Here is a 21,679-nt window from a genome sequence, read left to right on the forward strand (position 1 = left end):
CCCGCTCCTCGGGCGCTGATAGGGCGGCGGCGGGAAGGGGCGGGGCTTCGCGTGCCCCCGCCGCTTCCTTTTGCTCCGGCCGCGCGCGCCCTGACCGTTAGGCGGCCGTTAACAGCTGGCAGTGCCGTGAGGTGAGGGGAGGCTGGGGCGGGCCTCCGCGGGGCAGCCCCCAGTAAGGTCAGCGGGGCTGTGCGGGAACGTGCCGCCTCTGCCCCGCAGCGCCCTCGCCAGGTTGGTGCCCGAGGAAGTCGGGCTGCCCTGGGGTCAGGCGCTCACGGGGAGGCTGCGGCTGGGCGCAGGGAGGCCGCAGGGCAGCAGCAGCCAGGAGCGCTCAGCCCTCAGGAGCTGTCTCTAGCCCAGGCTGGGGGAAAGCAGCGTGCCTTTTGCGTCGTTTTGTCAGCTAAAAGCATAGGTTTCTGCAGTGCAACTCCTCGCGTGAGGCACTTGATGTTCCAAGTGGTGTTTTTTAACCCTGAGCATCATAATAAGGCTTGTGGCTGCTAAAAGGATAAGGGTTGCCTCTTCATAATGAGGGTGGGTGTTAGTTGTAGCGTGGAGAACAAAAATGCTTGATAGGAAGCGATAGGGAAACAACAAACTCCTTTATTGTTGTTAGCCCAGTTTGTTATTTGGGCGTTCACATCATGTCAGAGACAAACTTACATTCTCACATCTCTTTTGTTGCTAGCATATGTAGGTTTTAGATAATTTCCACTATGGTATTTGTTTTTATTTTGAAGCTTTGTGGTGTTCTTGGTGCTTGTATCAGTTTTGAGCTGTGATTTGATGTCCCTCATCTGCAGGTTCTTACTAGCTAAAGCTGAATTTCTGTAAAGCTCTTAAATTTTGTGAACCTGCAGGAAAAAAGGTGGTAATACTTGGTAAATTAAGTGGTAAGTAGTCCCTGTGAGCTAGGGATGTTCACCTTATGCTGTAGGTTATCTAGAATACCACTTCATACAGGAAGGTTGAATGAAAAAAAAAAATAAATCATTAAACCAGTTTGCCCAAGTGCATTGGCTTGGATCAGAGGGAGAAGGTGGACATCCTTAGCTGCTACACTGCCTTCAGCTGTGGCATCTCTAATCTATATGGACTTTACTCTATTATCAGTTGCTTGCAGCATCAGGACATCTTTACAATGCATACCTGTGAATGCGCTTTGCTGGGAGTGGGACCCTCAAAAGTGGGTCTCTCCATAGACTTGGTCATACAATTATATTTGGCGTAGTGGCAGTACCACAGTTGTACTATTTTCTAAACAAGTTTGTTTTTTAGCAAAAGGATGAAGCTGCCTGAATACTTAATAACTAAATCAGCATGCTAAATTTCTTATCTTTTCACTTACAAGACTTAAATAATAAGTAGACATTTTTTGCATGTTTTTGTGAATGAATGAACTTGCATGTACAATTTACAGGCTCTTTATGGAAACCAGTGGTTCCCTACTGTATATATATTTTTTTGCTTCACATCCCACATGGAGGTGAGAGTAACCAGGCTGCCAAGAATCATATATACAATACCAAGCTTCTTATATGGCTGGTGGTGACTAGTCAAAGCCAAGTTTCCGTAAACAGGAATCTATAATCTATAAAGAAATCTAAAAAATCAAAAAATGCTTTGGAAAGAAGGCTATCAGGCTTGAGAATGACAACTGCAATGATGAAAAATTAACAGCATCTTTTTTGTTCTTGCAGTACCTGTGGTGCTGTCAGAAGATCCGTATTTGAGCAGCATCAGTAGAAAAAAATCCTGTATGGCTTCAGAGGTAATTTATTTGTTCTTACAACTAAGAGTTGCACTGCCTTTTAGTTTAGTGTTGAATATATGTACCCCCCTTCAGATGCAAGCGTGTGTGTGTATATATATATATCTTTTTTTCAGTAGTGCCTGTGTGGTTAGGAGCTGTCTGTATTACTCATGGTCTTTGTGATGTGGTCATTTTTAACTGTGCATGTGGTAGGTTGGTATAAGTTGTTACTGAAAATGTATGGAGTGTAGGTGAGGAAGATAAACAAGTTGGTGTAAGTTTTTTTCCTAAGCTTTTGAAACATCTTTATATACACTGAACTGATTACTTTTTAGATACATGAATAATAAACAGCATCATACTTTCCTCACAGAAATCAGTTTTAAGGTTGATATTATCAAGTTCAAAGCAAATGGAGTAAAATGTAATGTGTCAAGTCTTAAAGATCAGTTGAATAAAATGAGATCTAATCGGAAATCAGTAATGTCTGCTTTAATATGAGAATCTTACTTGAAGTATTAGCTGTTTGACAGTATCTAGGTGACCAGGGTAATCTCTTTCCTGTGTTTAACATCATTAACAGCAATGTCATAAATGGAGGAAAATATTGCTATAAGGTCAGGTTCGGCATAGTGTTCTCTATCAGTGTTGGTTAAAATGTGCCTAAGATGTCCTGATGCTAAATTCTCTCAGAAGCTAGGATAGCTATTGCCTGTTCACATCCTGGTCTCTGTATTAGCTCACCAAAGCAGGTGAGAGATCCAAGAAGCTTCAAGTGAAGCTCTTAACAGCTCTGCTTCTTGGCTGGCTGAGCCCCATTGAACCCGGGGTTAACCCCAGGGTTACCCCAGTTTAGTGTTTTCAGTTGGACCATCTGTTAGGCAACGTTCAGGAGTAAAGTCGATCAGTATAGCAGGCAGAGAACTAATTCATTTGGAAACTTGGTAAACTGTGTAAATTCCTTGGTAAACTGAGGAAACATTCCTCTGGGAACAGGAATGGATTTTGAAATACACTGCAGATGGAATTACAGTTGTTTCAGCAAGCTTCATTTTGAGCTATCAACCATATATTGGTAATTTACACATGTAAGACATGTTATTTCTGGAATAACTTGAGGAAAAAATGTAGAGAGTTGTAAAACAAATGTTCCAGCACAGTGGGACAGCTAAGAATCCCTTCGATGAGTTGAAGCAAAGTCATGTTCCCCATTGAATTCCATGTGAGTAGATGTCCCTTCCTAATTTCACTAGAAATGACAAAAACATTTTTATTGGACTTAAGTGTTATGCAGCGTTGCTTTGTGCCTTGGTTTTAATGTAACTGTCATAAATCTAAGGAGTGATTAGAATGACCTAGTCCTAGCTTTCATTCCAAATTAGTTAGTAATGCTCTCTCATTTAGGTCTGAACCTAAGTGCTGCTTTCCTTGTTGCGTTCTTTCTTTTTTATGCAAAGTTGGTGCTTGATATAACAGGGATGAAATGAGAAGTGTGGCATGGTCATCTGGCTTCACAGTCAGCATTGCTAGAGGGCTGGTTCTAAAAGTTGCTGTTAAAGGCAACGTATGAATTAGTTACATCCCAGAAGATTTATTTTGGCTTGTCTATATAAGCACTCCAATAGAATGGACTTGACTAGAAATCTGAATTTATTTCAGTCACTTCGTTACAACCAATTAGAGACCGAAGCTGATGAAAAGGCTTTTCACTGGTAGTGTAAGGTATCAATGCCTAAAAATACCTGCATAGAGACTAACAGGGCACCAGGTGAACTTAAATTTCTGGTAAACCTCTATGAGTCCCTTAACTGTCTGATGTCTGAGAGGTGACTTTTCTTCTAAATAGCTTCATCTGTGTTCAGCCATACCAACGTTAGGAAACAGACTGGCAGGTTTTCTTTATTGGCGCCGTTTGCCATGCTGTGAAGACTTGGCTTCAGTGGCTCTCCAGGCAGGCTGCAGAAATGAGATATGCCCATGCTGGAGATTTGGGATGTGAGTTCTGTAATGCAGCAGAGCTGGAGAAAGGGGTATGTTGGTGACTTTGAAATAAGACTTTAAAACTTCGAGTATATATTGTTGTTAGTGAGATGCTTAGATACCATTGTTTTTTTTTTTGTTTTTGTTTTGTAATTAGTGTGTTTTCATGATTACTAAACTATAAACTGCTAACATCTTGCTTTTATATATATATATATATATATAAAATGTTTTGTCTGTCTATAGCACTATAACAGTGGGGAATGCAACTTGTAACTGTACAAGGAAATGAGTAGCCTGTCAGATTCAGGCATAGATTCAAGCATAGATTGCTTTCTCTACTTGAAGCATTGCTGCAAAAGTAATCAGCAGCAAAATCATGATTAAATTATAATTTAAACAATTGGAAGGTTTACTTGTTCTGAACATTAGAAACAGGGTACCCTTTCTTATTTTACAGTTATGGCAATAGAATTAGTAGGTTGTTTTGCAGAATGTCAGCTTGAGAGGGTTTTCCTAATTATCTGAGTGAAAGGTACTTGAAAAGCCCTCAGTAAGTGGAACGGATCCTCTACCAGCATTTCAGAGCAAGTGTCAGAGGGCAGCATTCTGAGCTTTTTAAATGTTAATAATTCTGCTGCAGAGTCAGAAAATATTGAATCGATTCTGATAACTGCCTCGTGAGTAAATACACTTTTGATTGCTGTGAAAAGTGGTGGTGCTTGTGTTTGTCAGCTTTGAAAGACCTTCTGTCTCCATCTGTTTATATTGTTGCTGTGCATGATGACTGAGGTTGCCAACTGCTTACTTCAGCTCTGTGACAGAACAGATATAAAAAGCTCTTCAAGTACACAGGAGATAATGTCCTCATCTCTTGTTTAGACAGTCTATAGATATGCAAAAATTTTCAGTGACATGTTTTGGTACTGTGTTACTGTCAATATGTTAACTAATAGCTGTTTGTCAGATAGTACACTTGAAATATAAAATGCCTTTTTTAATAGCATTTATGGTAACTTCATTTCTGGCTTTCAGATAGGTAGGACAAAATAATTTTATCTGGAGGCTGCAGACCTGATCTGAAGCTCACTGAAGTCAGTAACAAATTTGATTTTGGTGACCTTTCAGTGAGCATGGCCGTTCGTTATGCTATAGAGGTTCTTAGGGGTCAGTTGGAAGACTTGTCTTAGTTCCTGTATTAGTGAGAATCTGTTAAAGCAGTTGTTTTGAGTCTTTGTGGAATAATAGCTGGATTTTGCTTGGTGCTTTCTCACTTTGACTTTCAAAGACAAACAAGGGGATGATACAGTTTGAAGAAGCCAATATATTTGAGATTCTCACCCGACTGTTAAACACGTTTGAAAAAGCTGTCAATGGGAAAGCTGATAGGTGTACAGGCATAAAAACATTCAGAGATGCACTGAGCTTGAAGCTTTGGTCCCTTAAATAGAGTGAGGAGGGAAGACATTTTAGTCAATTTATTTCCCAGAAGTTACACTCTTTTTTTCTTTTTTAGAATTGCTGTCTATTTCAGTCAGCATAATAAAGAATAGAAAGTATGGTTTGCTAGGGCAAACAAAGCATTGTTAGAGAGCAACATTTACAGATGAAAATTCTATTTTGCGTCTTTTGCTGGCCTTGGTTGTCTGGCTGAAAATTACAGCAGAGATTCTGTCAGCCTGGAATCTCAGCATCGGAGATAGCAAACCAGTTTGTTCTTGCTTTAGTACTGAACTGGCAATCAGAAGTTCTTGTTGCCATAAATGAAGTGTGTATTGTTTAAATAATAAGCAAAGCTATTAAGGACTAGGGGATACTAGTCTACTGTAGTGCTTTTGTATTTCTTACAACAAAATCAGCTTTATCCTCTTTCATTTTTTAAGACATTGGATATGGAAGTCTTAAAATACTCAAATGCTTAATTCGAAAAAGATGATAGCATTAGTGCCCTTTGGAAAATGTTGTTATCTCAGCCATAGATTGAAGGAGTTAAGCTTGTTGGTATAGTTGAAACAGTTGTTGATCCGAAAAGTCGAGATACGTGCTGGCTGGTAGTTTTCAACACTAGAGACTTCCAGAAATTTTTCACTGGTTATGCTAAATGCTAAAAATCATGTGATACCTTTTCTTTCACAGACCTAAACATCCTTCACAGTATCTAGAGATCCAAAGCAGAAAGTTACTGTGTTACATAACTCATCCCCAGGGAATCTCAGAATGAGAAATCAGGTCAGAAGAAGAGATATTTCTGTTTTAATTGAAAACAAACAAAAAAAGCTAGACATTTTCCAGTCTTTTTAGGTTGTCTTCTAGTTAAATGACTTGGTTTGTGAGTCATGCCTTCCTGTAAAATATTAGAGTTCTTTAAAATGACCTGTTTTGTATGGTGTTTAAGTGCCAACATGCCAATAATGTTAAATAAATAACCATTATAGAGTTGTGGCAAAACATGCACAGACAAAATCTGGTTTTCTCCTCCTTATCCTGGAATCGCTTCTGGACTACTTGTTGCTGCTATTGTAGCTTGGTGCCAGTGTGGGAGCAGTGGAGCAAGGCTGGGATGAGTCCAGTGGTCTCTGGAGGTATGAAGAGCATCTGAGAAGTATTCCCAGTTGATGTGAGAACACTTTGCTATTACTGCCATAAACCTTCATCCCAGCCATAAAATCTGATTTAGATAAGCGTTTCCTTTTAAATGCCAAATTGAAGACTGTTGTATTTCAATATTTCTTGATTATTCTTTGTTGTCTAAGCTTGTCAATGTTGGCAAGATAATGTCTTACTTATTATCTGTTTTACTTTATCTCCTCTCATTTTTTTCATTGAAAGTCAGGAGGTTGAGATAAGCTTATTTTGAAATACTTGTAAGGTAGAATGTCTGCATCAGTGCTGGTAACTGATTTTTTTTGCTTTTGGAAGGAATATTATATTGCTGTCATCTGACCGCCAGTTTAAAATGGTCATGGAATTTGTAAAAGCACTTACCTTGATTTCTTTTGTTTTGCCTTATCAGTTTTTTAGATAAACTGGCGTTTGTCTTCAGTAAAGGAAGTCTAACTGGCTGTCTAAACATACACTTTTACATTGTTCACAGTTATCATTAGAGAAATTAACTTTCTTGAACACATGATCACCTCAAGTTTATAGGATATACTGCTATTATGGCAGTTACTTAAATGTAACACTGGGCTATATAAAAACTGTAGGCTATATAAGCAGAAATGGAGCTGCTGCTTCCATGTGATAAATGCGTCATGAAGGTAATAGAGGGGAAGGAGGGAGAAAGCCAGTCTCCTTCACCGTTTCTTTTCCCTCTGTACACTTTATGCATCACTTAGCAGTGAACCAATACTTGTAGTGCAAGTCCATTAGTGTTATTTGGTACTAGATTTAATTTATTCTTGTTTATTACGTGGCTAATTCAGTGGAGGTTATTTTAAGTCAAGGAAATTAATGGGCCTGTTAACGAAAAGAAAAAGATTTTTTAGCAAAATGTTTTACCCTCATCGCCTTTTTTTTCTCCCAGAACATGCAAGTCTTAAAGCCACATCAGAATATAGCACAGTATCTGAGGAAATAAATCAAAAGGTAGTTTGCAACATTTTGAAAATCTTAACTTTTGTGTGGGTTGGTTCTGCACAGTACATAAAGAAGCTGTTAGTTTATAAAGAGAGAACCTGTTTGTTTCAAATGGTATGAGGTTCAAGAACTGAACAAAAAGAACACTAAGCACACTATGTTAATACCAAATTTGAATTAATTGGCTATTTATGCTTGTATAAATTAGTACCTCAGACCTGGAATAAGGATTAAATGCTTGAGGACAGTGTCTTACACTACAGGTAGAGAGGAAATTAGATATAGAAATGGGCGGCTAAACAAAGGTGGTAAATATTAAAATGTCAACAGGTAAGCTGAAAAGTTAAAAAGGATATTTCTGTGATAGTTACCTTAAGTCAAAGAACTACACATTGGGCTATGGCTGCGCAATGTTTGAAGGATAAGCATTAAATGTTTGCACAAAGTGAGTTCTCTGCTAGCTTCAGCTGATTCTGTGAGCTGAAGTAAATCACTTAATCTTTCTTGGCCTCAGTTTCTATAAGAAAGGGGTGATAATTCCTTCCCTACTTAAAGGTATGGGGAGGACAAACACACTAAGTATCGTTCAGAACTTGATCTGGTTTTGCGATCTTCCAGTTGGTAATGGATGTAGGACAAATTATGCGAATATACAGTATTTATTCTCTGAGAAATTAGGAACTCAGAACTTGCATTTTCTAACCAGCTAATAGAGTTTTTCCTCTCCAAAGTAAGGTTTTCTCAAGAGAGGAGTCTTAAGATTGTCTAAAGTGATGACTAAAATTTATTGTCTTGAATGTTTATCCTTTGTATCAGAGCATAATCTTACTCAGCTATTTTTCTTCCTAGGAACAGAATCCATGAGCTCTAATGGAACTACAGTTCACTTTTTTGTAGAGTATTAAAGAAAACTAATGAAAAATTAGTGTAGAATTTTCCAGGTTCTGTAGAATTAAGATAATCCGTGGAAATTAAAGAAATAAGCAGAAGTTCTCCCCGTGGGAATAACAAACACTTACTGTAGCTGCCTGTGTAAGGTATTTCAATACATCAGTTTGGATGAAAGGAATGATTATCAAATATCAGTTAAGTAGGTTTTTCCAGTAGATTTTATTTCAGTTCTTTCCATCTACTTAACATGTATGAAATCAGACTCTTAAAGGAAGTCTGAAGATGACAAACGAAGAGAAAGTAATATAACTTGATCTGTGACTGTATTTGGTTATAAAGCTTTCTAATATACTCAGTGAGGTGAAATTACTTAAATGAAATAGATGTTGGAATTGGCATGAGCTGCTTGGGCATGTGCTAGTGTAGACAGGACTGCCTTTGGGTATGCTGAGAAGACATGTCAGATCAACTTAAACTAGTGTAATTTCTTGGGCTGCATCTGCACTCATCTTTCCATTTTGTTTTTCCATCCAAGATAGATCATAAGATAATATAAATTAATAAGAATATAAATAAAATAAGAATATAAATTCTGGAGGTGAGAGGGACCAAAATGACTTTCCCTATCAGATCATAATTGCATGCACTGCCAATTCTGAATTGATCTGTTGGAGGACAAACGTCACGGTTTAGCAACTCCCTGGTCTTCCAGTGAATAGCAAATGGGACCCCAGTGGACAGAGCTTTGACTCCTCAGCTGGGAGGTGGTTTGATTCCTACACTAAAGAGGAATGTTTTTTCATCAGTGCTTGTAAAGCTCTTCTAATCTTAAAGACCAATGACAAGCCTTCCACCAATAGTGCTGCTCTTGAAATTTAGTTCTTGGCCTGAGAAGTCAGTAGTGTCTTCTAAAGGTAAAGGTATTAGACCAGTCTTTGAATTAGAGCAAGCACTGTTAACTAGTACAAAGCATGGTGGCAAATTTCTGTCACGGAGCCTGGAATTAGACCTGAAATATGAAGTAATATGGAAAAAATGTAGGTAACTTTTAAAAGGGAGCTGTTCAGTCCCTGCAAAATTGTATTTTGCCTCATAAAAGATTTGTTGTTGAGTAGGTACTGTACAGTTCCTTCTAAGTCTCACATGATATTTCCCCACCCCTTTGATAAATACTAATGTTGTCTTAGAACAAGATCGGTTTTTGAAAGATAAATGTGAATCAAGGCCTTTCTCTATGGTCTTTCATTTTAACATTTATAGTCTTAAATAGCTGAGTTGTGACCGGGGATTAAAAATAAGGTAAACTTGATATAACACAACTGTTCTATACAGCAGTACAAATGGCTTTGCATTTCTTAGCAGTGAAGGATACTACTTAAGGACAATCTCTATTTTTACTTGCCAAGCAAAAATCTTCAAGTTGCCTACTAAACAATGTCATTTCTTTTAGTTTAAAACCATTATTCCTTGTCCTGTGACTGTCTGTGTAAGAAGTTGCTCTCCATCTTCTGATAAGCTTCTTTAAGTACCGAAAGCCTCTGGTGAGGTCTACCTGGTTCCTTCTCTTCTGCAGGCTGAACATCCCCAGCTCTCTCAGCCTTTGTTCATAGGAGAGGTGCTCCAGCCATCTCATCTTTATGGCCCTCCTCGGGATCCACTCAATCAGTTCCATGCCCTATTGCTGGGGGCCCCAGACTTGGATGCAGCACTCCAAGTGGAGTCTTGTAAGGGCAGAACCAAGGGGGACAGTTGCCTCCCTTGACCTGCTGGCCATGCCTCTGTTGATGCAGCCCAGGACACAGCTGGCCTTTTGCAATCTGCAGATTTCAAGTCTCATCAATTAAATTCTTTTGAATAAATGGTCTAAGTGTATTTCTGCCTTGAAGTCAGTGAGGTGGAGGAGGCGGTGAAAGGTTACCTGTCTTTGAAATGGGGAAATTTACATCTAAAAGGCACCTTTGGTTCGGTCAGCTGTGTTGATAGTTACTCAGTGTCACCTGTGCTCTGTTAAAGCTTAACTCACTTGCTAAACTAACATCTATCTAAACCATTGAAATGTAAAGGCTTATCTATTAAAAAAGCTAATGGTAATTTCCTTTATGTAGCATATCTTAATTTCTTCCTAGGCAAATGCTAAGGAACTCTTAAACTTTGAGTTCAGATGTATTGCTTCAGTTTTCACAAATTTAAAATACTGTGAAATTTTATCTTGATTTTTTTTTTCTGGTAGTGCTCTAGTAAATTAACAACCTTGCTTCTTATCCATAATGGCTGTGAAAGTTTTTGCTTGGCTGACATTTGTACAGTCCTGTAAAGAAAGGGGTGGGTATGCTGCTTCTGTAGCCACAGTAAGAAGCAAGCATGTGCAGTGAACCATCTGTGATCTTTGTAGTGCCATTCACTATTGTACAGAACCAGCTTGGCCCGAGTCTGAAGGTTATAATTACTAGAAGGAGCTTTATCTCTGAAAAAATTTACTTTCTAACTTGTAGACAGAGCAGCATATATTTTTCAGTAGCTAAGATCCCCAAACAACCTGGTAATTTTGCTGCATTTTCAAGAAGAGCAACTGACTTGTATTCAAGTCTCCGGTGTTGTTATCATGTAGTTTAAAAAAAAAAAAGTGATTTTTGTTTAAAATACAATGCTTACATCAAAAGCATATTGCACGCTATCCTTTGGAGGTTTCAGTTTTATAGAGAAATTGTATGGAGACAACTTCTTCCTGAGCTATAAAAGTATCAGCAGAGATTACCTGTTTAATATATCCTATCACCACTTAGGTTGCACCTCACAAAAACAAACTGACACCACATGAAGGATGTAGTTGTGTAATGAAGAAAATGAAGAAATGGTTGGAATTTGTGGGACATATCTGTATCTTGGGGGGGGGAGGGGGAATGGAAGAAGTCTGGTGCCATAGACTCAGTCATGCTAGAAAATACTTGTTTGTGTTTATATAAGGTTAAATATTTGTTACTCTGGAGGAATTCTATGTAAACAGTGAGGGGGAGAATGAACTTTTGAGCTGTTGGTGTAAAGAGGTTTTGAGGGTTCTGTGCTATTTGGCTTCTGAAACTGTTCAGGTGGCTTCTAGTTTTGCACAGCCTTCAAGCGTGTGACTTCGTATCTCTGGTATGACTCCTTCGGGTGGCTGGCTGGATTTTTCAGTTAAGCATGTAACTTGAGTTGCTTAATGATGCTGACAAATGAAAAATACCTCACTAGACCTCAAAATGCAAGAGGAAGTGTGACTCTTGAACTCTAGTGCTAATGTCCACTTGTGGAGAATGAAATGTATGTAAGTAACACCTACAACTGATTTGCATAAAATTGTGTTCATTTTGTGAATGATACCTTCTCACCACCCTGTCTCCCACAATACCAAGGCAAAAGCACAGCACTCTTATCTCCCACTGTTGTTCCGAACACCAGTGATATCCCATTTTGTGTCTAGGAATGTGCAGTCAGCATCCACATGTTTATAATTTTCATTTTTGAGTCACCTTTTTGTAAAAGTAAGAAAATAATGGTCCTTTGGTATTGTAAATGATTTTTGTCTGCCATAGAATTTACTCATCCATACTGTATTTCCCAAACCTCTAAAGCAACTGCAGTTGTGAGAGCAGCCTTTCATTATGGCTGTGTGCTACAGCCAGCTAAAGCAAGTAATAGAAAATTCTTGCAGAAGATGGATTCTAGTAACTTTGGTAAAATGTGAAATACCAGCTTGTGTTTTGATCCTGAATAAGGATCTTGGATTTTTGGAGAAATAACTATTTGTGCAAGATGTACTTGGTTAATATTATGCGTGTTGCACAACATTAGTGATGTTCTGATATGAATACTTGAAAGGCATTTACTAGTCTAGAAATAGATTTTACAGAAAATCATTAAATCAAAGGCCAGTGAATTGTTGCTCAGTTTGGAAACCAACTCTGTTCTACTGCTCAAAAAGCTGTTTCAGAAAAACAAGATATGAGGCTTGCATCATTTTTTATTTTCTTCTTGGAAAAGTCTTTGATTTTTATCTTAATCCTAATAAATCTACATGCAGTTAATCTGATGTAAATAGGTCTGTTGTTGTCACGTTTCTTGAGTATGACTAGCTGCCTCATTTTTGTCTTAAGTTCTCCCTGTACTTCTTTATCAACCTCAGTTTATCAAAAGATTAAAGTCCTAAAATAGGTTTTCATTGGTAATGATACCTTTGGATAATTTTCTGCAGACTTGGCTTTTCCTTCTGAAAACAAGCAATAATTATGTCTTTTTAGTATAGTGAGGTTTTGAAGTATACTGAAATACCTGAAAGAATATCTTTTTTGACAGATAATATAGCAGTTCAGTTGACTAAAATAGTTCTCAAAGTAGAGAATGCATGTTCTTCAACAAAACGTGCACGTAACTTCTGTGTATCTTTAACCTTTTACCTTTATCTCGCCTTCCTACTCAAAAGGTCACTGTTCTGAAGAACTTTTAACTTCTTTTGTTTGTAACAGCCACTGTGTTCATCTCTATTTGTGTTTTTGAAGTATTGCAAAACAAAAATCAATAAACAATGTTTATTATTTAAAAGGAGATCTTGCAAGGCACAAAAGGAGTGAGGAATGAATTATTAATTGAAAAACACAACTACTTCGTTTACTCATTTTTTTAAATGCAAGGAAGATTATCTCAGTGACTGAACTGAAAATGAATTGTCTGAGCGTCCATATTTTCGCATCATTTAGTTTCAAAAAATAATCTTTTTAAAGTGATGTCTGATGCAACTGGTAAGTAGATAGCTACATACAATCCAAACACAGAAGAAATGTCTCTAATTCAGTTCAAAGAAAATACTCCTCCTTGCAGCATAACTTTAGAAACCATAGGCCTTGATCCCGCAGGCATTTAGGCATATGTTAAACCTAGCAGTGCCATTTGATTCGTTGCCTTAGCTATTACTGAACTATTATAATAACTATGAAGAACAACAGTGTGTTTCTGGCCTTTTATTCTGTATTTTGATTAGTATTGTATTTTGAAAAATGTCAACCTATAGAACTGTTAAAAACACTGTCTAGTTTTAGGCTTAAATTATTGATCTCACTGCTTAAGCTTGCAGGAGTGCTTAGGAAGGTTTTTCATGAAATGCCCAAACCATAGGTGTTTCATATTTAAAAAAAAAAAAGTGTTTGATTGCTGACAACTCCATGGATGGGAAAAAAGTTTATAAATGTTTTATGGCAATACACACACACATCTATTTGTAAACCAGTTGTGTATGTCTTGAGGCCAAGTGATACAGTAGTCCTCAGGTAATAGCAAGTAACAAATTCAGTACTAATAGATTAAAATGTCTGCTATTTAATATAAATAAGTATTAAAAGAAATGTATACTGAAAGAAATAAACTATTCATGTTATATTTAGAGGTAACTTTATCCTAATTATTATGGCAACAGTATTCCTACTATCAAGTGAAGGCTGGTGACTTTCATAAATTCAGACACTGACTAGCACAGTTATGGCTATACAACAGTATCTACCCATGGATGGCTGCCCTGTGCACAGTATTTTGGAGAATGGGAGCTAAATAACCATCTTGAGTTAAATTAACAAGCTTAGTTATAGATAGGCTTTCAGGTAAATACTGTAGATCTGTATTAAGACTTAAACAGTATATGGTGATAGTAACTATCACCAATGGATATAAGGAAGGAGATGAAAATGTTGAAGTAAGGGATGACAAAAATGAGATCTGTTATGGCCTGTCCTATTCATTTTCCCTGTTACTCCTGTGCATATGTACTCCTATTCTCCCAAATATGTGTTCTCTTGATTTCTTGGTAGGTCCACTGGCTTAGTCTAAAACAATCCATTCAAGTCTCCTTGTGCTGCCAGTGCACCAGCAGAAATATAATCTTAGGTCCATATGGTACATCCCTTACTCAGATGTAGAGTATTAGACAGCTTCCGTTATGAGTTGCTTCACTTAATTTCTTCTGACAGTCTGTTTTCCATAGGGCTGTCCTTAATACATGCAAATCTGTATATTGGGACCAAGCACCTTATTGGTTGGGTGGGTAGGTGCTGCTGCTGCTGATTCACATGTAGTGCAAGCAAGAGCTGTTGGTATTGGTAAGGTCATTTTTCTCGTTTCTCGCACAAGTTGCAATCAAATGTGTAATATTTGGGATTTAATCTCTTAATCCCAGAATTGTTTCAGACTCTAAAAGTATATGAAACTGTCACTACGTTGCTTGCAGTTGGTTCAGTTTTTTTCTTTTTTTTTTAAGCCAGGTACTGCTACTGTACAGAGAAAACTTAAGTACTGAGGGAAAACTTGAGCAGCATGGTAAAGGTGTCAGAAGATTTTTCAGTGATATAATAATCCTGTATGCAGTGGTTTATTTCATTTTTTCCTTTGACACATATCTTAAGGGATTATCTATTCAACCATCATAGGGGACAACTTTATTCAAAAAGGATACTATAGTTTGAATTTATTTGAAAGTGGATACCCTGAAGATGTCTGTTAAGAACTCAGTTTTTCTGTTCTGAGGTCAGTGAAACTGTCTTCATGCTACAGATAGAAATATAGAATTAACCATACAAATAAGAGGGAGGTAAAAAGCTTACAGTAAAATTTAAGATTTAGAAGTTAAAGAATATCCTACTTATAGGCATTTGTTATCTAAAGGGCTGGCATTTGAGCAGGTGATGGCCAGTGTTTCTTTGCATATTACAGGAATCACGTTATGAGCTACTTAAAGGTTAAGAAGTTCAACATCAAATCAAAGCTGCAAGTTAAATGCACATGCTTTTTCGTTTTACCTCAAAGCTTTGGGGTTTGTAGGTGGTAAGAATTTCAGAGGGGAAAAGAAGCTACATGTTTGTGTTACATTTCTTTAACCCTATATCTTCTGATATGTTACTGTCTGTATTTGTGTATATTTAATGTATAAAGCCATGTTGTGTAACAGACATATGAAGAAATTGTTAGTGAGAGGTGAAACTCCTGCAGTTTGCTTTCCATATGAGCAATGAAACATTTATTAAAATCATATTGGATATAATTTTTGAAAATGGGTTTAGGCATTTGGCTATTGATATTTAAGACTGATAGGCAGCTGAAACTGACATACACGCTTTTAAATTACCTTGGCTGAATGCTTAAGTTATGCATGGTGAGTTGATACCATTAATGAGAACTGAAATAAGGAATAGAAGTTATCTTTTAAGGTAATTTAAGGGCATTAATTTAGCTTCACACAAGGTTGCTGGGGTATTTTGCTACTGGAAGAAAAATCTTCAAGCTGCTTTGAAAAGTATGTCTTATACATAGCAAATGACTAGAGATTAATAAACTGTTAGTGACAGTAGTATGGGAATTAAATTAACAGTATTTAATAATACTACTGTGTAGGTTGGAGGACACATGTGCCATAATGTATTTCTTGTCATAGGTGCATTACTCCTTTGTTGCAGTGTCTTGCAAATGTAAAACTTGCTGATGTAGTTAGTGCTTTTAAAAGATCATTGACCCGTCAATCAGACTCTGACCGTTTCAGAGATAAAAAGCGAGGCTTTCATTGGCTCTATGAATAGAGCACCTTTTCACAAATTAAGAAATGGTGTAATAATTAACAGGCATAATGGATATGTGCATTCAGGTTTTGGTTATATCTTTATGAGCTTTAGCTCCTGTTATCTGAGTAGCTAACCCTCTGTCCACCCACGGATCCTTTAAATAAGTGATAAAAATGAATCATTTTGTGGCAGTGATATCTGGTAATATGATTAGACTGATAGTTTTCTTTATTTTAGAAGATTTATAATAATCTGGAAGAAGAACAAAAGCAAGACAAGTTTAATGACAAATTTAATTAAGTACTAACTCTGTTCTAAAGATTGCTTAAACAATCATTGTTATGCTATTTTACATATGGAAAACTTATCCAAACTTAAAAGCATTTTGTTAATTTACAGATGTAAATAGTTATAAGTACAGATGATTACTGATACTGCAGTTAGTGTTCTTAATATAACAAACCATTCAAATTGCCAAATAAAGTCCCTTGCTAGTGGACCTATTAGGCGAGTCAGGAAGTAGGTACTAATCATTCCTAAGATCTTAAGAATCAAAATTGAAGGCTTTGGAAACATAAATGCTTCAGTTTCAAAAAGTCATTAAGTAATAGAAAGATTCAATTGCTTTGATGTAATACCCTTATACTGCTTAAAGATAGGAATCAGGAAAAGACACCTAAGTTTAGAGAATTCTTGGAATTGGAAAGCTAAGGAAAACTTTCTGAAATGACTTATAACATCATTAAAGAGAACCAAAAAAAAAATACCCCAAAGAGATAGTTAAAGGAGATGAGAGGTTTAGCCACAAGAATCTTATTTTTATGTAAGAAGAATTTATCTAGTTGAATCTCAAGGATAAAAAAATAGATTTTTATTAAGACCTTATGGCAAGAATATAGTAGCTTGTCTAATTGAGACTGCATAAGGAGTTTGTTTTCCATATACGGTGTGTGTGTAGTGGGGCTATTGAGATGCATTTAAGTTCACATTTTATTGCTTTTGTAGGTTGATAAATTTTTTTTTCTTGAATTAAAAAATGAAGCTAGTTTCCATGGTTTTAGTCATATAGGGATTTTACAGAATTACAAATTAAAAAAAAACAAACAAACAAACATTGTAATACTGTTCTTCAGTGATTTTTTTTTTTCCTTGAAGTGTTAAACTGAGTAATTTATTATTCAACATGATTTATAGGAAGAATGCATTTGAAATATAGTACAGGATACCTCTGCTGGAAGTCGGGTGAAGTACAAGTACATTTCTAGGATCTTAAACTTATTTTCCTACTGAACTTCAAGTATTGAAAAGACATGCTTACCCATGAAATACGTAGTTACATAAAAACCTTCCTTTAGTACCGTTTTCTTCTCCTTAGCTATAAGGTGCAAGAACTTGCTTTAGTATACTACAAGAAGCCTGCAATTATATTCACAAGAAGCAGTCTAAGATGTGACAGTTCTTAATTTTGAGTACTTTATGCTATGTATGCATTGTATCTATTGGTATAAGCACTAGCTTATAGCCTCTAACTGTGTTATTCTAATTCTCACTTATTCAGCAACCAAAGTGCCCTTCCATTTTCCTCATAACTCATCAAAAACTAGGTGGATTCACTGCCAGTGCAGTTGAATCTTTTTCCTTACAAGAAAATTTAGAGCTCTGTTTCTTATAGGCTTAATCTGAGGGTAGAGAAAATAGGTATGCAAATTATTTTGACCTGATCACATAATGAATTATTAACTTAATAAACTTATAATTAAATTAATAATCACATTATAATGAATATTTCTGCAATTTGATATACAAAAGCTTGAGAGTTTTGCAGAGTTTAGATAAGCCTCTGAAATCTCTTCTAGGTTAAAAAGACATGTGACAGACAGACTGGGACAAGACTGAATCTTACGCCTGTGGCAGGTCAGTATTCTGTCCTTGTAGAAGCTAGGATGTTGAAATGAAAGAACTGTTCCTAATTCTACAAAGCCCAGTTTGACATTATTTCACCGATCTTTTAAGTTCTTTAGGAATAGCATAGATCTCTGTCAGATTTTAAGCGCTTTTGTATTACACATGGAGAATAAAACTGTTTCCTATTTCATTTGAGCCTTTTATTCACTTGAGCCTCCTTATTAGTAGACATATTGTTCCATTTTAGGGTATCTAAGGTTATCCATATGTAACCAAGGCAACTGAACTAAAAAAAAAGCTGCTATTAGACAATACATTTTGAGATGGAAGAAATAATTTAATCTTCTCAGTTGGGTTGCAGCTCTAAAGTTCACATTCAATAAGGATAAGAAATTCTGTTGTAGTGTATCTATCTGTTCCTGAAATTGTTTTAACTCATGTATTGGGGAGACTTTTGCCTCTTACCTACAAAAATTGTTAACATCACTTAACTTCTTCAATCTTACTGGATTCAGTCTTACTGTCACTTTTTTCGTTCTTACCTGATACGTTATTGCGTTGAACTGTTCATTCTGTCTTTTCTTTTGCTGAGTTGTGTATTATTATTCTATAATTATGTAATATAAAGCTTTCAAAAGTATAATTGTCCTTTAAAAACTGCTTTATGAGCATAAATTTAAATGTAAAACTGGAGAAATTTGGATACTCTTCACGAATTTAAGTGTTACTCATTTTGGAAAACTGCAACACTAGTTCCTCTGTTTTGTAGCTTCTTTATATTATGTTGACATATTTAATTTCAGCAGTTGTACACTGTTTTTCTAGTTACATCTCTAATACACCTTAGTTTGGTGTTCCAGGATGTTTGCAGTTTTTCTGTTACTATGAGCTTTGTAAATGTGCAGATTTATTGACCCCTAGTGGATTGTGAACAAAAGGTCTCTTAATTTAATAAGTGTTAAATGAAAACTGCAAATATTTTTGATTTGTTTCATCTTTTAATGTTCGTTCTTCTGCTTGCAGATGGATTAGTTCCTGAATTTATCTGCTGGTGTTCTGTTTTCTACCTCGGCAGAATTCCTTACTGCAGTAACTTATTAACAACACTGCCAAAATTTACAAACACGTAGTTAGGTGTCTGCATTTTAATGCATAAAATGCTTGTAGCTGTAGCTGAGTACTTTAAAATGACAATATAGCAGGTAACTTTAAAAAATCTAGGATTTCTCTTTTGTGGTGTGTAAGGTAGGTAACTTTTTAATAAGCTTAGAAGCTTTTGAACTTGAACAGTATGATAAATATGTGGATTAAAGCAACTTGTAAATTGTTTGCTCAAGCTTCACTGTGACCTCTTAATGCTTATTAAATACTTTTAAATTTATTGATAATATCCTAGAATCTGCCTTTAAAATATTCTCTTACTAAATACAGTATATTTATGCTAAAAGAGTGATGTTAAATTTATAGCTATGTAAATTATGAATTTCTACTGATTTTTTCTGAAATTTTAAGAGACTCTACTATATTTAATTTAGTTAAAATTGATATTTTTTCCAGGGGATGAAATTGTCCCAACTGCTGTAAAAGTTTAAGGCACTTATTTCACATCAGTTAAAATGTAAATTCACATGTTTATTAGTGTAATAAGTGAACTTAAGTCTGCTCAGGTGATAGAAGACTAATAAAAGTTAAGTTCCTGGAAACTTTGTTAGGGTCTTCTCAATACATACTGAACTTCACTACAGGTCTGCATCTGCTACATGTTTCCAAGTATCGGAATCATAAATTAAGTCCTACTGTAGATTATTTACTGGGTCAAGCTTATATAACATACTAAATTACTTCCTTTTCTATCATGCATTTAATTTTATAAGCATTAACTAGTATTTTTACTAGTAAAATTATAGAGTATTCCTTTGAAATTTAGGTATTTTAAACTAAGAAAAATCTGAAATAATTTTTGTTGTGCTATTGTTTAGTGTTGTAGTTACTGCATAAACCATACTGTTCAAAGTCAAACTTACCCAACAATCAAAAATGTCAAAAAGATCTCAAATTCATATTTTTGTTGGAGCACCCACTATTCCAAGCCAAATGGACATGTCTGAAGAAAGTAGTTTGGCACCTGCTGTTGAAAAATGGAGAGAACTCCACTGTTCATTTGATATGCACAGTCTTTTTTCTGAAAAAGTCAAAGGGACAGACTGCTTAATGTTTAAGGCAGGAAGCTCCCCAGTCACAGCAGTTTCTGCAAATGATGACAGCTCTCAGCAGCCTGAACAGGGGCAATTAACAGCAGCAAAAGAATATTTGTCATCTTTTGTGCCTATGGTGGGAACGTGTGCCAGTACACCCCAAAAGACCCGAAGTTTAATTCATTCTGATTGTCAAATATCCAGAGACGGACAGGAACCTGCAAACATAAATCCGGCTGCAGATCAACACCTTCCTCAAAAACTTGTGAAATCCAGTAGACAATGTAAGCAATCACAAGACTGTTCAAACATCACTGAAGTAAAAGGCAGTCATTTAGAAGATAAGGGTTCTGACATTTCTAATTTGGTGGTTAGTACAAAGGAGATTAGCATACACCTAAGGTCTGTGGAACAAGGTGTTCAATCAGATGATAGAAATGATCACCATGAACATCTAAGTCAATATCTGGATATGTTTTTCCCCCAAAATCAAGAGTCAAAACCAAGAGGAAAACCAAGTGCTTGTGTAGACCTTGCAGTGTCAACTGATACCGAATTTCGTAGTATAATGACTTCAAGTCAAGTGGCTGTTTTTGCACAGAATCACTTTAAGAACCAGAATGAGATGCAGAGAACTGTACAGCTGTTAGAAACAGAAATGGGAAATAAATGTGAAAGACCATGTGATCACTTTAAATTTGAATCTGATGCTGGAACATGTCTTAGTGTGGTTGAAAATGGCTGTGGGCAGGAGTATGCAAGTTCTCTTGAACTTTTCACTTCGCAGTGTGATGAGAAAAACATTTGCTTTGAAGCTACAAGAGAAGTGAGTGCTCATGAAAATTCAGTGAAGTCTCATGAATCTCGTGTTCCTGCTGTGCAATTTGAAAATGAAATCCATATTGAACAATTGAGCTCAGGAATACTGTGCTCTCAGGTAGAAAGTTCTCATAAGAGCTCTTCTAAAAGAGCCCACAAGTCTGAAGATTTTTTTCATATTTTCCCATCAACATCTAAAAGGCAGCTGAAATCCAAGAGAGCAAAATTGAATTCTCCTCTGGTTGGTCCTGGAATGAGAGTAGATCAAGAAGGGACAGATTTCAAGCAGTCTCAAAGGAAACTACTGTCGCCACTTCAGAACTGCTGCTGCAAGAATCTAAAGTACAATGTATTGGTTACAATAGTACATCCATGTCTTATCAAAGAAATACAGATTAAGGCTAGACCAAAATCTTCATGTAAAGTGCCGGTAGCAACAATTGTAGTTACTGACCAGTCAGAGATTGAGAGGAAGGTGGTGCTATGGCGTGGTGCTGCGTTTTGGTCACTCACTGTGTTTCCTGGGGATATTGTATTACTTTCAGGTGAGAATTCTCTTTTTTTTTAAATGTGGATCTTTAATAATGTGGATCATTGAAATGCCTGTTACAGCTAGACCAATGTGTAATTAGTAATTTGGAATTGCCTAAGCATCTGTTGGTATCTTTATTACATTATTTATATTGCTCATATCGCTTAGTATTGGTTTGAATTCCTGTAGTCATACTGCTATTGGAACATTGAATATCCCATAGAAGATGTCAATCTTTCATGTAGTCTCTGATCAGAGGTACAGCAGTGCATAGACACTGGAGCTGTGCTGTGGGTAGTAAGGTATGTCCTGAAACCTACCAGTGTTTTAAAACAGCTGTTTCTGAAAATGTATATGTGCTGCTACAAACCAGATGTGCTAGTATGCATTGACTTCTGTAATTCTCTGTTGGACCAGCATACAGACCGGAAAATTGTGATGTTTATATGGTCTC

General features: G+C 36.4%; 1 protein-coding gene across 2 annotated transcripts in view; it reads left to right on the forward strand.

Moving 5' to 3' along the window:
• The first annotated feature begins 82 nt into the window (after positions 1–82).
• The window catches only part of SHLD2 (shieldin complex subunit 2), a 34,298-nt gene continuing 12,701 nt past the window's right edge, over positions 83–21,679 (forward strand). For both annotated transcript variants that reach the window (XM_084289977.1, XM_084289978.1), the window contains exons 1-4: positions 83–131; positions 1,701–1,771; positions 17,631–17,688; positions 18,703–21,238. In XM_084289977.1, the coding sequence (XP_084146103.1) occupies positions 19,717–21,238 (1,522 nt within the window). In that variant the 5' untranslated portion in view covers positions 83–131; positions 1,701–1,771; positions 17,631–17,688; positions 18,703–19,716. The remainder of the gene's footprint in view (positions 132–1,700; positions 1,772–17,630; positions 17,689–18,702; positions 21,239–21,679) is intronic.

Source organism: Netta rufina (assembly GCF_964035555.1).
Source record: "Netta rufina genome assembly, chromosome: 7".
Taxonomy (NCBI): Eukaryota; Metazoa; Chordata; class Aves; order Anseriformes; family Anatidae; genus Netta; species Netta rufina.